The sequence below is a fragment of the Anoplolepis gracilipes genome, chromosome 17, assembly GCF_047496725.1.
Source record: "Anoplolepis gracilipes chromosome 17, ASM4749672v1, whole genome shotgun sequence".
Lineage (NCBI taxonomy): Eukaryota > Metazoa > Arthropoda > Insecta > Hymenoptera > Formicidae > Anoplolepis > Anoplolepis gracilipes.
The window spans coordinates 3113396-3130000 of NC_132986.1; the positions used below are offsets into that span (position 1 = coordinate 3113396).

General features: G+C 30.1%; 3 protein-coding genes across 6 annotated transcripts in view; 1 reads left to right on the forward strand and 2 right to left on the reverse strand.

Annotated features, from left to right (window-relative positions):
- Positions 1–1257: 1257 nt before the first annotated feature.
- On the reverse strand, positions 1258–5401 carry LOC140675093 (maternal embryonic leucine zipper kinase). 2 transcript variants are annotated; one of them, XM_072909154.1, is made up of 12 exons: positions 5127–5401; positions 4804–4954; positions 4615–4724; positions 4386–4539; positions 4202–4308; positions 3962–4129; positions 3683–3880; positions 3400–3616; positions 2458–2539; positions 2223–2373; positions 2024–2127; positions 1258–1952 (listed from the first exon to the last, which is right to left on the reverse strand). In XM_072909154.1, exons 1-12 carry the CDS (start codon positions 5268–5270, stop codon positions 1679–1681), a joined length of 1860 nt encoding a protein of 619 aa, XP_072765255.1. In that variant the 5' UTR covers positions 5271–5401; the 3' UTR covers positions 1258–1678. The 2 variants fall into 2 exon arrangements, with proteins under 2 accessions (XP_072765255.1, XP_072765256.1); XM_072909155.1 differs by having other exon boundaries at positions 2458–2527; positions 5127–5398.
- A 211-nt stretch (positions 5402–5612) lies between these two features.
- Positions 5613–16605, forward strand: part of LOC140675100 (dnaJ-like protein 60) — a 21973-nt gene continuing 10980 nt past the window's right edge. The window contains exons 1-4 of one of the 2 annotated variants that reach the window (XM_072909169.1): positions 5613–5811; positions 6039–6129; positions 6306–6463; positions 8313–8432. In XM_072909169.1, coding sequence (XP_072765270.1) covers positions 5741–5811; positions 6039–6129; positions 6306–6463; positions 8313–8432 — 440 coding nt within the window. In that variant the 5' untranslated portion in view covers positions 5613–5740. Of the gene's footprint in view, positions 5812–6038; positions 6130–6305; positions 6464–8312; positions 9365–16605 lie in introns of those variants that run through there. The other variant, XM_072909168.1, reaches the window with a different exon arrangement.
- The window catches only part of LOC140675098 (arylalkylamine N-acetyltransferase 1), a 12886-nt gene continuing 5415 nt past the window's right edge, over positions 9135–16605 (reverse strand). Inside the window, exons 1-4 of one of the 2 annotated variants that reach the window (XM_072909165.1) lie at positions 13981–14259; positions 11948–12215; positions 9416–9632; positions 9135–9333 (exon numbers count right to left, since the gene is read on the reverse strand). In XM_072909165.1, coding sequence (XP_072765266.1) covers positions 9135–9333; positions 9416–9632; positions 11948–12215; positions 13981–14085 — 789 coding nt within the window. In that variant the 5' untranslated portion in view covers positions 14086–14259. Of the gene's footprint in view, positions 9334–9415; positions 9633–11947; positions 12216–13980; positions 14260–16605 lie in introns of those variants that run through there. The other variant, XM_072909166.1, reaches the window with a different exon arrangement.

Here is a 16605-nt window from a genome sequence, read left to right on the forward strand (position 1 = left end):
GCCGTTTTCCAATAGATGGCTGTAACGGTAAGTGGTGGCCGAAATAAATAGATCGTAGACGTCATACAATAAGCTTAGGCATTTGTAAACATAACGCCATCGAAATATTAGTCGATTTGTGTCTGCATCATAAAGTTATTCTCGATTCAAAATGTCAGTTTACGAGCCAAATTCTCGTCATTTGCGAGAGGTTTTAATTTTCTGCTTCAATATGAAGAAATCTGCGGCTGAGGCTCATCGAATGCTATCAAATACTTATGGTGAAGCCGCTATTAGTGAAAGAACGTGCCGAGAGCGATTTCAACGCTTCAAGAACGGTGATTTTGACGTCGAAGACCGGCATGGCGGTGGAAGAGAGGTTTTCCAAGATGCAGAATTGGAGGCATTACTTGATCAAGATTCGTGTCAAACGCAAGAAGAAAGAATTGGCAGAATCATTGGGAGTGACTCAACAAGCCATTTCAAAACGCCTCAAAGTCATGGGAATGATTCAGAAGCAAGGAAATTGGGTGGCGTACGAGTTGAAGCCGAGAGATGTTGAACGGCGTTTGTTTGCTTATGAACAGCTGCTCCAAAGGCAAAAACGGAAGGGTTTTTTGCATCAAATCGTAACTATGGTGATGAGAAGTGGATTCATTACGACAATCCAAAGCGTAAGAAGTCGTGGGATATTCATGGATCAAAGCTCATGCTCTGCATTTGGTGGGATCAGCTGGGTGTAGTATATTATGAGCTGCTAAAACCGAATAAAACCATCACGGATCGCTATCGACTACAATTGATGCATTTGAGCCGAGCATTGAAGGAGAAACGGCCGGAATATGAGCAGAGACACGACAAAGTGATTTTGCAGCACGACAATGCTCGACCACATGTTGCAATGCCAGTCCAGAACTACTTGAAACACTCAAATGGGATATCCTACCCCACCCGCCGTATTCTCCAGACGTTGCTCCTTCCGACTTCCGACTACTACTTGTTTCGATCAATGACTCATGACCTGTCTGAGCAACACTTCCGTTCTTACGAGAAATGCCAAAAATGGGTCGATTCTTGGATTGCCTCTAAAGACCAATCGTTCTTTCAACGCGGAATTCGTATGCTGCCAGAAAGATGGGAAAAAGTAGTGGCTAGCGATGGACAATACTTTGAGTAATCAATTTGTTACCATTTTTGCACAATAAAGCCTCAATTTTCACACAAAAAATCCTTTAAAACTTACTTGTACCCCCAATATATAAATAATAAAAAAATAAATATGTAAGAAGGATGTAGTATATAAATTTATTAGATTATAATAATATCGCACAAATACTATTACATTATTTCGCTTATATGATTACAATCTGTACTTCGGGAATATTTTTTATAGATCTTTATCGATCTGTTATACTTTAGTCATATATAGTTTTTATCTCTTGAAAATGTTATATTACATCAAATAATCTCTCTTCATAATAATTACACATTAAACACGTGAATACACTTAAGAATTGCATATTTTTAAGGCTTATACTATGCGTTGCACATATATTCTCCTATTAATCTTCCAACAAAACATAAATCTTGTGTTATATATTAAGAAATCAAGACACGTGCAAGTATCTCTTACTATCAGATTATTCAGAGCGCACATATCGAGAAATCTACGCTATAAATAATATATATGAGAGCTACCTCAAATAGGACATTTGGACTCGAAAGAATCTTCTGGATCGATAGAGATGTCCTCTGCTGTGAGAGCAAGAATTTCTTCACAGACGCGTTTATAAACCCATGCGTCGCCCTTTAATCTTTTTCGGCGAATGCCAACTAACCGTTTCCCATTTGGGCCAATCTCCAAAAGACAAACTTCAAGCTCAAAGGAACAAGAATTCTGAGAGGAAATTGACTTGGACGAAGTTTTCTTGTCTTCTGAAAAGGATTCCTCAGTCTCTCCTTGCAGAATAAATCTATAAAACAATTTTTGATAACACAACTAAACTAATATACATGCCAAGTGTTTAAAAAAGTTTATAATTACCCTTTCTGATGACACATTATACCCTTTCGCCGAAGTGCTCTTCGTAATTTCGAGAGGACATGCTTTGGACAACCACTACATGTTGCAGATACGTTAGATAGTCCCTTTGAAAACAAAAGAACAATTACCATCATTTACAATAAAGCAATTTCTTTTGACATTATTTTCATACGTTATAAAACGATTTTGTTAACTATACCTTTCCTGACAGTATGTTCGGTTCGTCAGGATTGATATTTTCATTCTTCACTCGCCTCTTTGGTGTAAGAACATATCTCACTCGATTTAATCCTCGTTCTAATCCCATTATGACTTTTCTTGCACTGCCAGGTGTAGATGTTTGTGCAGTTCTAAAAACATACATTATATTTTTAGCTACATTTTATATATCTATTATATTATTTTTATGTATATTAATTCATAAATTTTCTCACTTGGAATCTGGTGTCAAACATTGCGTAGGAGTGGTAACTAATCTATTATCGGGCGGTCTTTTTGCTGGAACTAATATATAAACTTATAATAAAATTATTAAGAAAATTCCAAATCAAACACCTATAATTTGGATATTATTATTGTATAACAAAAAATATAGATACGTAATCTTTTTCGTGTCGGTATACATACAAGATGTACTATTTCTCAAGCACTATCACATTTAAATCTTTACTACTTGAAAGTATATAAAATGTTTATATAATCTTATATATATATATATATATATATATATATAAGATATATATAAGATATATATATATATATATATATATATATATATATATACAAGATATATATAAGATATATATATATATATACAAGATATATATAAGATATATATACAAGATATATATGATATATATATATATATACATATATAAGATTAAATAAAAATTTTATATACTTCCAAGTAGTAAAGATTTAAATGTGATAGTGCTTGAGAAATAGTACATCTAAGAAGTTTTCGAGAAGAGATACACTGGGATTCTTAAGTTCAAATTGCGTTTATTAGCAAGTCGTTCCTCTTTTCGAGGTAATTATCTACTTTTCGCGACTACTGTAATTTATGACGGTCGGAAACTTTCATTAAAGTTTTAATTAGGTGGTACTAGCATCACCCAATTAGAAATAAACTTTAGAAAACGTACTACAAGACTAATTGCGGCTGCAACACGTTCGAGAAGCGTTTGTTATATGTAAAATATATATATCTTAAATAATATTAAAAACTGATGCATTATAAATGCATAAAAAATTTCTTTAGACTAACCAAGATAAATCAAATTCATTCAAAAATTTAAATCTATTTTTTGATAAAAAAAAAAAAAAAAAACATGGTACTAAAAATTAGAATGTTGCAATGGTAATGAAATACTTACCAGGTGATGATATATCATCAGGCTCTCTACTTCGTAATCTTTTTCGTGTCGGTATACATGGTTCTGTAAAGTTATTTTCCTCACTTTTTTTAGGCAGAACATTGTAAGTGACATCAATCACTGGAGATAACTTGTTTATTTTGCTTCTTGGAGAATGATCAAGTTTGGTTATAAAATTATTAATTACTACTTCACGTTGCGAAAAATTGATGCCGTTCTATAAAAAAATAAAATATGTATCAATTTAATATATTATATAAAAAAAAAAAAATATTTGACATACCATTTCCTGCTTAAGAAGAGATTTTGTTACAGACGGTATTTTTAATGAAAGTCCACGTAATTTCCTGTCAAGCAACAATAAATATGTAGCTGTTCTATAATCAGTCCTATCACTTTGCATAAGTTTCTTCCATATGTCTGTACTATTCTCACCACAAATAGCAGACATAGTGCTCAATACTTCGTCATCTTTTTTAAACTATTTGATGAAAATAAAACTTATAAAATATTTATATTTATTTATAAAATCCATTTTTCTGCTTTTGAAAAAGTGTCTTACTTTTGTTTTATGAACAAATACTATAGGCTTCAGAGAATTTGATGTAACCCATGGATGATGACATAATTCAAGAATAGTGATTCTCTTTACTGGATCAATTTGTAGCATTGACCTAATTAGTGCTTTACTATCATCAGAAAGCCAGTATGGTTCCTCATATTTGCCACTCTGGAATAATACAGTTTATTTACTTGTGCAATAATGTCAAAAAGTGACAATTGTATGAATATTACAACTTACAAGTATTTTTTTGTATAAATTTTCTAAATTGTTATCATCAAAAGGCAAAAAGCCACATAATAAAGCATAAAGAAGAACTCCCATGCTCCAAATGTCTACTTCTGAACCTGCACAAAATGTTTTGTACATTAAATATTAAATTACAATGAAATTTGTATGTTAAGAATTTTAGAAGCTTATATACCTAAATATTTCTTTCCCATTATAAGCTCTGGTGCTGCATAAGTTGGAGAACCGCAAGAAGTATATAAGTGTGCTTGCATTCCCATCTTCGGTTTTGCGCATAGCCCAAAGTCAATTAATTTTAAATTCTCTTCTTTATCCAATAGAACATTCTCCTGTTAAAAAAAAGTACAATAAATAACCCAAGTTAAATAACAATTATTATTTTAACAGATAGAGACTATCCTTACAGGTTTTAAATCTCTATGAGCATATCCCAAATTGTGCATATATACAACAGCAGAAACTATTTGGCAAAAGAATCTTCGAGATTCAGTTTCCGACAATTTGTTTTTCTCAACTGCAACATAAAGATACAATGTTAAGACTTGAGAAGATAATAAAACATTCTTCATATATTATACTTAGAAATATATTACCTATGTGATCAAATAGCTCTCCACCGGAACAATATTCTAATACCATGAAATAATGACTTTCTGTCTCTATCACTTGGTACAATTTACAGATATGTTTATGCAACAGTGTCTTAAGTGCCTCTACTTCAAGCTTCACTCTTGGCAAATCTTCCTGAAATAAATATTTTAAAATGAGATTATATTTAAAAAAAAACAAAACGAATTCTAAAAAGAATTCTAAAAAGATATATACAAGAGAAAATTGCGATAAACATGACAGTGTCGTTCTCTCTGGAGAAAATAATGAAAATAATTTTGACAATTATATATAATCTCTGACTTACACCCAACGTCGTCTTCTCCATAATCTTGATGGCAACTTTTTCACCGGTAGCAACGTGAGTTGCCAGTTTGACTTTGGCGAAGCCGCCGCTACCAATCGTTTTCTCCAGCTCGTACAATCCTTTGAGAGCGGCATATCGTACCATCGTCAAGTCCGGGCACGTGAAATACGAATCATAAATGTCGAAAATATATCCGGATTTTACCTCTCAACACTGTAACCGCCAGCAGGTATGTGCAACTTTTTTGAACCGCGTAAACAACTCTTCGCAGCCAATGAGGTTCTCGCGTTGCCGATGGCGGCCGTTGTCAGTGATGTAACATACGCAGTACATGCAACCGCTAAACATCAAATAACTACATCGGGCTTGTTAGAGATCGTTAAAACAGTTTTCTCATTTACCAACTATAGAGCTATGTATCGAGCGCGCGATTATAAGCGAATGAATTTACCTTGCAAATAGGCGTCCTCTGTTGAAATATTGGTGAAATGTCACCGTGTTTTATTTTTATACTTAGAAAATGACAGAGTTTGCCTGATATATTAATTTATCTCTGATGCGCAAAATGTTTTGCAATGTCTCCGAAATGACTGCTGCATTCGGAGGTACTGCAAATGATGGCACAATTTCTTCGAGTGTGTAAACCGGAAGTCTGTTGTGCAGTTAGATGTTATGGAACTCATAGGTTAGTTATCTTCCCTTTGCCATCAAACTGCAGTAAACCTGTTCTTTTTAGCTTTGATATTGTACATTTTCTGTGTATTTTCTTGTTTTTTTTTTCTTCTTATTAATTTCTCTTTGTTGAAATATATATTTATTTCATTCTAAATATTAAAAATATAATATGTACTGTAGTAGTGCTAAAAAGGACAGACCTAAGACTTTCAACATAGTACGTAGTTTCTTTTAAAGGTACAAACAAAATCATTATGAAACCTTAAATGTTTCACCCAATGCATCGCAGAAAGAAATCAGACAAGCTTTCATCAGATTATCGAAACAAGTATGTTATAAATAATGTTATAGATGATTCATTTATAATTGAGATATAGAATTACATATAAAATATTTTTTAGCTTATCTGATATTATAATGAAACCAAACAATGTGCTTCTATTTTAGCTATTTCTAAAATTCTATGTTCCTACAAATGTGTCATACAAATAATATTTTTGCTAGCTGCATCCTGATGTTAGTGGAAAACATGGTCATGCTGATTTTATAAAGTTGAATGAAGCTTACTCTATTCTGGGGAAGAAAAATATCAGACAACAATATGATTTAGATTTGAAGCGTAGTAGATACAATCCATCCTATACATATAACTCACAAAACAGGTAAAATTGTTATATTTAAAAAAATTGAGTGAGAGAAAATGTTAACATTTCCTTTATTTAATTTTTCTTTTATATAAACTTATATATTTTATATATTTTGGATGGAACTTTTTGGATAGAAAACTTTGAAAAAACTTTATAAATGAGCATGGAATAATTGAACACGTATACATTTACGCACGCAATACTATTAAGAATAATAAATCAATCAATGAAAATTGCAATACGTGTGTTAATAATTAATGATAAAAATTGTTATATAATACATTTTATATTGGACATACATATGCTTTAAACTACATTCGATTTGGCGCTCGAAGCGTTTGATCAATTGGGACAAAGTCTACTTTGCTCCGATTGGTCAACTAAACGTTTCCAACGCTTTTGTAGCGTCAAGTTGACCGCAACTATAATAAATACAAAAAAGTTTATTATAATTGTATTATTAAACCATTATTATCATGATAATAATTGTGATTGATAATTGTGAAAAACTTAGACTAATTTCCACAATAATCAAGATAGTACAAAACGTTTTGAATGATATGAGAAAGAAAAAAAAATTCGTATATATTGCATGTGTAAAAATAAAATGATACGTCATGATCATATTTGATGCTGGACAACGCGGAATCTCAGAATCAGAATACCATATGTTTTGATCGGAATGCGGAATCGAAACTTGAGAGTTTTTGTTGTGTAGTATTTTAGCGCAATTATTTTTGCAGTGTCGGTTATAATTGTAAATCGTGATTGATTACGATTATGATCGATTATCGTGATATCGAAGGAATCAGTTAATCATAACATGTAATTAAGCTGTGATTGTTACCGTCATAATTATATTGTAATTACGACGGTTATTATATTTTACGGTTATAAAAGAATTATTTTTGCTTTGTCACATCTGAATTATTATTTTACGTAGAAAAAAGATAAATATCGTCTGCAAATAATATCGGGAGTGGCGAAAAAAGTATCGGGCAATCATTATATTATACATTGATACAATATATCTCATTGATTGTGTAAACGTGCGACAGTTCCATCAAATGAATTTCGCGCGACTGTAGTCTCAAACCTCAACTATTGTGATAAATATATTAATAAAATCACCGAAAAAATTTCTTTCGCATATAAGTAAGCGTGTAATATCGGGAACAGTGAAAAAAGTATCGGGTGATCATCGTATTATATCATTAATATCGCGTTGAAAGTGTGGAATGTATGACAGTTCCATCAAGTAAATTCCGTACGACTGTAAGTCCAAGTATTATTAAACGAATAAATGTTCAGTTTAAGTGCACTGTATTGTTTAATTTATTGTTTATTAATTATAAAATATATTCCTATTTTATATTTTTTAAAGCATAAAATATGTAAGCTTTAAATAATGATAAGTGGTTTCTATATTGAACATTTATTGAATATTAAAAGAGACTATATTAATTGAATATGCAATATGGAAACAATTGTTATTTTTTTAGAGTTCTGCTTTTACATCACTGATTTTCTATTTTCATTAAAAATTGTCAAACAATATAGTATTCTAAAAATATATTTGAAATAAATCATAATTCAAAAATAGAAATAAATAAATAATATTAATATTAATATATATATATATATATATATATAATTATTATTTATTATATTATTATAATATTCATAAATCATAAATAGAATATTTCGAATAATTGTTTTTCTAAAAAAATTTGTTAAAAGATTATTTTTATAGTTGATTTTACATATTGTATTATTATAAGATATAAAAAATTTGAAATATATATGAATTATATAAAATATATAAAATAATGCAGTTGATGAAGAATGGAATATATTGTTGCAGGCAATATGGGAGTCAATGGGAATATGAGATACGTACAGCGGGAGGACCATGGCCACCACCTCAACAAGACCCAAGTGCATACTTTGGTCGTCTAATGTCTTTCCTGATCTTTGGGTTAGGGTTGGTACATTTTATTTTTATATTTTATTCTATAAAGAACAGAAGGTTTGTGATGTCCCGAAATTATCAGTTAGAAATTGAATACCAACGAACTAGAAAGGTAGCACATAGTAATTTCAATGATAGTCGATGTGTAATAGAAAATATTAACACTGCAAAGGATCTTAACGAGTACTTGGCTAAAAACAGTGATTGATTTTAGTATGAATATTTCGTCAAAAATTATTCAATTAAAATAGTGTCAGTTGTACATTATACAGGTTATATTTTTTTCCATACACATTCGACATCCTATTCCATTAAAAATAAAAATGAATAAATTTCTGTTTAATTTGTAATTTTTGAAGAAGGATAGAATTTGGTTGTATTCTTTTCTTTATTAGGCTTTGCTTACTTTCAAAAGAAAAATTGAAAAAGTCATATAATAAATTAAATATACACACGTATACTACTTCTAATTTATTAATTATACTTGAAACAATTCTTATAAAATATTTTGTTTTTTATTATGATTATGTGTGCATTTAAAGATATTTGCTCCATAAAGGAAAGATAAAACAAAGCAAATATTTATATATATAAGTATATTTAATATATATTTTAATATGTTGTTTTAAACTGAATTCTTGTTTGTTATCAATTCTTCCAAAGATCACCTTTTCATTTTAATTCCAACTTTTACTTTAATTTCTTTTTTGTTCTTCATAATTTTCTTGCATAACTAACGACTGCTGTATGAGGTGGAGCAGGTGAAAAGATTGGCTTTCCTTCTTCATCCACGTAGTCGTTATAATTGAGTTTGTATATCGCGTCGAAACCAATTCGTGCACAAAGTTTGCCGGAGAATGCAGACGAGCAATCCACCCTAGCGTAATGAAATCCTTGCTCCTTTGCAATTTCTCTGGATAAATAAAAAAATGTATTCATTTGAACACATTGTTTTATATCGAGCTTTAAACCTATTACTGAGAAACAATACTCACATCGTTTTTTCTATGAGAGTCTTCCCAACACCTTTCCCCCTCCAATTAGTATCTACGGAGAGTATTTTGATTTCCAAGACGTTTAAATCTCGAAATTGTCCATCCTTATTCACGGTTTTGTCTACATGATATAATAATCTCAATATTTTTTTAAATTTTGTGTTTTTGCACGCTTTTATGTATTCCGGCTCTTCGTCCGGTGGGGGATCTGCTTTACCTGTAGCAAAAAAATAAAATAAATTTTTTTTTTGATAAAAATAATATCACGTGAATGCACTCCCATAAGAGAGAAAGGAATTATCTTTTCTCATTAAACTTGAAAACAGTTATTCATTTATGAGGCTCAAAGAGTGATTTGCTTTTTCAGATATTTTCTTCAATAGAAAAGTCGAAACATTTCATTTCTTTAACTAAATCTTATGTGTAAAAAATAAATTATTATATTTTAAACTGAGAAAGAACATAGCTACATATAAATAATTTATGCTAAATGCATAATATATTTTTTAATGGACAAAACTACCATTGCCATTTAGATATTAATACACGAATATTAAGTTAAAATTGATTAAAGATTCTTTTTTTTCGCGATGTAAAATCATTTGCAGTCATTGACAGTTATTCATGACATTTTCGTCGAAAACATAATAATTTTTTTTTAGTTCTGTTTGGATTCCAATGCTCATAAGAGATTTGAAAATAAAATCGAAAGATTATTTTATTATATATAGTTCTGTTTACATATAGCGCGTGCATACAACCACGCAGGACACATTTACATATTGCTTTAACGACGGCTATTAATTACCGGACAAGCTATGAATTAAATTAACAACTATAATTGATATGACGGACAACGGTACACGTAATACTGTTTAAAAGTTCAAGAGGTCAAAAAAAGATATTTCCATATAGAATAATTTAACTCTTTCTCAGTTTAAAATATAATTTATTTTTTACACAAAAAATTTAGTTGAAGAAATAAAATGTTTCAATTTTTCTATTGAAGAAAATATTTGAAAAAGCAAATCATTCTTTGAGCCTGATAGATAAATAACTTTTTTCAAGTTTAATGATATTTAAAGATATTTCTTTTCTCTCTTATGAGAGTGCGTTTACGTGATATTATTTTTATCAACTTCAATGAAATTACTCGATATATTAACGACTTAAATGGATGTTGTCTGAATAGATCGAACCAATAGGTTTCTTAAACATATAAAATCGTAATATCTAAATCTATTAATCTATCTGAATTTCGGTATTATTTTCTAATTTGGAAACATAATATTTTTTAAATATTTTTACATAGAAATATAATGAGTGTTCCTTTCTTTCTTATATTTATACAATGTTTCTTTCAAAGAAATAAACATTTTAACTTTCTAAAAAATTGTTTTAGTCTGTTTGTAAATTAACATCATTGATTTAAATTATTCTTTATCTATGTTATTATGTAAGTATCAGTTAATTGTTTTAGTTCTTGATTAATATTTTTCGTGATATCATTAATATGAGAGAAGAAGAGAGAGAGAGAGAGAGAGAGAGAGAGAGAGAGAGAGAGAGAGAGAGAGAGAGAGAGAGAGAGAGAGAGAGAGAGAGAGAGAGATCGTATATGCAATACATAATTTCCAATTCTAATTTTCGAATCTCGCGTAAGCTTGTTTGCCTGCCTTATATGCATTGAAATGTAAATATATATCTATCAACAGGTAAATCTATGATGCGATTATCTTTTTTAAGTCATAATTGGTATATTAAGTAACTCACAAGATCATTCGAGATCCATAACATTTTACGTAACACCGAATAGTTGGATTCTTCAGTTTGTTCTTCTGCATTATTGGCATATGCGATAGATACTCAATTAAGTGGTAATTTTTGCATCTGTTCAACTGAGACATGAGCGTATTTAAAAAAAACAGATGGAAATAAATGTTTACTTTTTATATATTAACGAGTGTACATCAATGCTTCTTAATTATAGATTTAGAACATCAAACTAACAAGAGCAATGTTTAATGTAATACATTATAAACAATTGTAAAATATTTCAAACTTTAATGACATCAACGAGAACAGTTTTAATAAACAAATATTGATGATTCAAACTTTTGAGGAATAATTGGAAAAAATTGATTGTGTTCGCTAAAATTTATTTCTAACAATATATTCATAATGATTAACACTTTATACTCGAAAGGTACAAGAAAACGATTCATTTAGATGATGTAAAATGCACGAAAAATTCTTTTAAATTCGTTGCAAAAGTGTTTATAATTACAATGTTTTTGTTTTAAAATTTAAAGAGAAGAGAAGTGAGTCTACAAAGGAATCTGTTACATAGAGCATTTATTGTACGAATAAATTTACTTTTTTTCCTCTAATATACTCATGTCTCGGGTCTCGGTTGAGCAGATGTGAAAATTATCATTTAATTTGAAATTTTATCGGATACGAATAAATGCATACGGAGGGAAAAAAAAATGAAATCTCATATATCACATGAAAAAATGGTCGTTATGATTTTACCATTGAGCAGGACACCAACAATTGCACCACTCGTAGTAACTGCCATTAAACTCAAATTATTTTCGAACGATGAATGACTGCAAAAGTCCTCCAATTCCAAGCAAGTACTGTCCTCGCCCTCCGGAATTAGTTGAATGCATTGATTGAGTGGTTCGTCTCTGAAGAAGAACCTCCTCAGGAATTTTAGCACCCTCAATCTATCGTCCTTGTTAATTATTTCAATGTGATAGTCCATATCACTGCTCAATCCGTCGGCCGAATCAGCCAACTGAAATAACGTAGCAAAATTAAGTATATTATACAATTATGAGACTTTTGAGAAATTTATTTAATATTATAGAAGAAGTTTACGATATATTTTTATAATTAGGACTTGATACAAAAATTACAAAAAAATTCGAAATTGATCAGTAATTGAGCAATCGATATCCTACCTTGAAATTATCAAAAAAATTATCAGCATCGAATGTCATTATTCAATAATGTACGTGGAACTATTGTAATTAAAGCTACCTGTACTTGATAGGATATTGAATTGATCGAGATGTAAAGCACATAATTATATGACAATAAAAAATTTAACATAATTTGTGCATAATTTCTATGTAAAAAAATTATGGGATAATTCACAAATTAGAGATTCAAAGGAGATTTTCATAAATAAGAGTATTCTCCAGCTTGTTATGCTGAATGTCGACGTTGATGTTCGTGTGACACTCGCATTTATTCAACGCTATTTTATCGCGTTTTATGACGTTGATAGGTCATTGAGCGGTCAACGTCATCCAGTGCTAATTCGTCATTGATCTACTTCTAGGCTGTGATTTATAAGAGTCGATAAGATCTCTTGCGTGTGTGACGTGCGTTTTGGCACAAGCTTTGCAAACGACACAGAGCAAGAACAAAAGTAAGACTATAAAAAGTTTTTGTAGCGGGATGTCTACTTTTAAATATTTTTTAAAGATTTAAAATTTTTTTAAAGATTAGGAATTTTGTCTTATTAAATTTTATCTTAGATGTCTGCATTGTTATTGTAACATCGTGACACATGGTTTCAAATATAAACATGAACCATGTAAAACTTCTTTGTCTTGAATTGTATTGTTCGCGTGTAGCTCGAAATGTCCTTCCATCGGCAAGTCGTTTTAAAGATAATTATTAAGTAATGTGTTGATAACATTTGTCGCAATTATAAGATAACCGGTACCTGAGCATTACGCGTCGTTGCGTTTCTATAGGATGTCTTTGTCATCATTTGACTTACGTCACGTCAAGGGTAGTGCATTCTTACTTGTACTGATCTTACGTTCAGTTTCTTTCAGCGTAATTAATAATCTGAATAATAATCCCTTATTTCTGACAATTGCCGTGGGAAAATGATTAGATCATTGCGCTGGACATTTTCTCATACATCACACGAAGAACAAAGAGTGAAACATTTTCTTTCTCTCTTTTTCTCTCTATATAGAAGTATGACTTTTTCGAAAAAGTGTCATCATATTCAGTGATTGTATTGTAATAAAATTTCGATATGACAAATATATGCTTGTATATACAAAGACACGATTCCTACATTTATTCAAAATAAAACAGCGAAATTTTAAAGGAAACCGCGAATGTGTAACACATAAAGTAAATAATGAAAGATTATAATGACCTTGAGTCAAAATTATGTTTACTAAGGTTTCATGATTTTGCGAAAAAATAATATTCATCTAATTATTCAATTCATTTAAAATACAATTTTTCACATCATCATCAAGAGTAAAGCTCTTCGAAATTATACTTAATATTTGAATCTTACTCTAAAGAAACATCTCACACGATATACTTGAATTAAATTATATTAACTTTAATAATTAAATTTAAAAAATACCTTAAAATAAATATATCTTAAAATAATTACACCTTAAAATACAATTTTACATCACTACAATACAATGTTTAATTCGCATCTATCTCAATTTTTGCATTTTTGCATTTCAATTCTTTTCTCAATTTTTATATTGAATTGGTCCATCCTAATTTCTTACCGAATATCGCGTAATCTTCGGTACTTCTTTCACGAAACTGGAAGTATTCTTGTCGCTGTCGATGCGCATCGCATCAACCAGATTTGACGCATGTAATTCCTCCATGAATGATATAATAAAATTCACGAATTTATATTGCACTTTTTTGTTCGGTGAAGCGTGAAATAACTTTCAAAAATTTTTTAATCGCTAGAACGTCGGTGGATAAATTGCGTATAACATATGTTTGTGGAAGGAAGTCCTAAGCGTTAAAATGTTGTCAGTTGCTGTCGTCGGATACAGTGGTAATATAACACTGCGCATTGTGATAGCACGTCTATCTTATATACGCTCAGTAATAGTGGCAACAGGCGTGTTTACAGGTTCAGGGACAGCATATATAGTTTAGGATACTTGGGATTGGTAACGCCTCCGTTCACATTTTAATATTGAAACATATCTCTCAGTAATATCTCGATTATGACTATTATCATATAATTATGCTAAAACTTTGTATAATTTATTTTAAAAAACCGGTAGATCTGCAGTTTTTATTACTTCTTTATTTTGAATAACATTCAGTTGAAAATATAAGAGTAGATGGAAGTGTCGGAAATATATTGAGAGACAATAATTTTTTCATCATTTTTTGAATAATATAAACATTTCATATTGTATATTTAATATGTGACCTTAATGAGGCGTTTATATTATTCGAATATGCATGTAAAATATTAAATTAATTTAATATTTAATATTAAATTTAATATTAAATTTAATTTAGTATTTTTATAGAATAAATTGCACGAATTTAATGCGAATTCTATATTTATATTGCGTGCAGGATAAATTTAGTCCGCAGGACGACTTGATTTGGGGTTAGTTTACTATTTAAAATTTATATAGAAAAAAGTATCATCGCGTGTTATGTATACGAAATCGGAGAATAACTTCCGTTTGACGTAACACGGTCGCGCATATTGTAAGAAATAATGAACGTTAATTGATATATCCGTATATTTTAACACTCAAACGTACTTGTTTATATACATTAAATATTATCTAACATCAAAAAGCGATTAAATTAACAGAAAGTTATATTTATCTTGTACTTATATGTACGTGTATGTACATTTCTTGGAACGAGAAAAACAGTATTGCAAATATATCCGTCCAATCGAAGCCTGATTTGCAATAAAAATATTCTTGTCCAACCGATACATTTTTAACGAGTGAATAGAAAACATGTGAAATTAGTATCGCTGCATTATTCGATTTATAGCTTTAAATTAACGTAATAATGGCTGCCATAACAATCTACCTATCTAGCTATTATAATTTGCATTATGGAGATCGGAAAATTAGTTTGCTATATGATATGGAGAAAAATATCTTGTCTATACATTTTCACGGCATTTTGTGCTGAAGTCGTTTGCGCCCCATACAACGATTGTGCTATACAAGTGCAGAACGGAACATGTCAAAGACAACGACTGGTCATTTCCGTTGATCTATCGGCACGAAGGTCACTGATGAATCGTAATCATACGGTCATATCTGAAATAGGATATGGTATGTATCTTGAAGACCACAATAGCAAGAGTCGTATAGTTCAAGATTAAGGCTATCCTTGTTCTAAATATATAGGATTGATCGATTCTCTATTATTAATTAACTCCAAAAAGCAAATAAATTTATGAGGTAAAACGCTCAAAAATGTTAATGAGAGAGTTGCTTATATAAAGTGTTTTGTATCAACACGTGATGGATATATTTAAAATGCACTCAAAGTTTGATTTTTTTGCAACAAAAATTGAGAAAAAAAATTATTTTTACAATAATTTGCGGATTAAACGCAATTAAAAATTAAGTATTCGTTTTTTCTGCAAACGATCAGTTTTTAATGAGCCAGTATTACCTAGCAATTTAACGGTATTAAGTCGCACGGAGGTGCGGCAAGAATTGCAAAGCATCATTGGTCGCGTCCTTTGATCGCGACATTCGATAAGCGAAACTATGGATAAATGATCGACAATGAAATATGGGAGTCTCCGCTAGAAGCGTTCTCTCCGTTTCTCTCGAACCGGATACGATAACAAGTCCTGAGCGAATATTCTAATTATATTTTGCGTTTGACGAGTAAGGAGGAGATAGCAGGGTCAGCGAGTGATAAAATTTTGTCGTATAAAGAACGGGGAACTTTTACAATATTTATTAAAATGGCAAAAAATTATCCTTGAAATAAACAGGGTAAATATATTTTAAACGTACCGACCAAACGTACTTTTTGAATATTTTTTGTTAGTGCAAATTTTATTTTATTGTTAAATAATTTTATACACAGACTTGTACGCCAATGAATACTGTAATTTTTGTTATTATATCTTTATATGTACATACATTATTATAATTTCTTAGCACTGTTCTCTCTTATACAGTCGAGAATTTTTAGCTTGATACTAGAATAACGAAACTCGATCGTTTCTCGATGATATCGTGTATCTACTAGTGTATCAAATATCTCGATATTCAGAGCAAAATTTATTCCATATTCTTTGTTCCATTTTTTATCATTTGCACAAATTATTTTTGTTGCACTTGTAAAAAATTATTTATAAAATTTAAATATCGAAGAAAAAATAAATA

Coding starts and splice junctions, on each gene's coding strand:
- LOC140675093 (XM_072909154.1), bottom strand. CDS start 5,270: ATGGTACGATATGCCGCTCTCAAAGGATTGTACGAGCTGGAGAAAACG. Junction 4,955..5,126: donor TGGAGAAGACGACGTTGGGT/GTAAGTCAGAGA, acceptor TATTTATTTCAG/GAAGATTTGCCAAGAGTGAA. Junction 3,881..3,961: donor TATTTGTTCATAAAACAAAA/GTAAGACACTTT, acceptor TTCATCAAATAG/TTTAAAAAAGATGACGAAGT.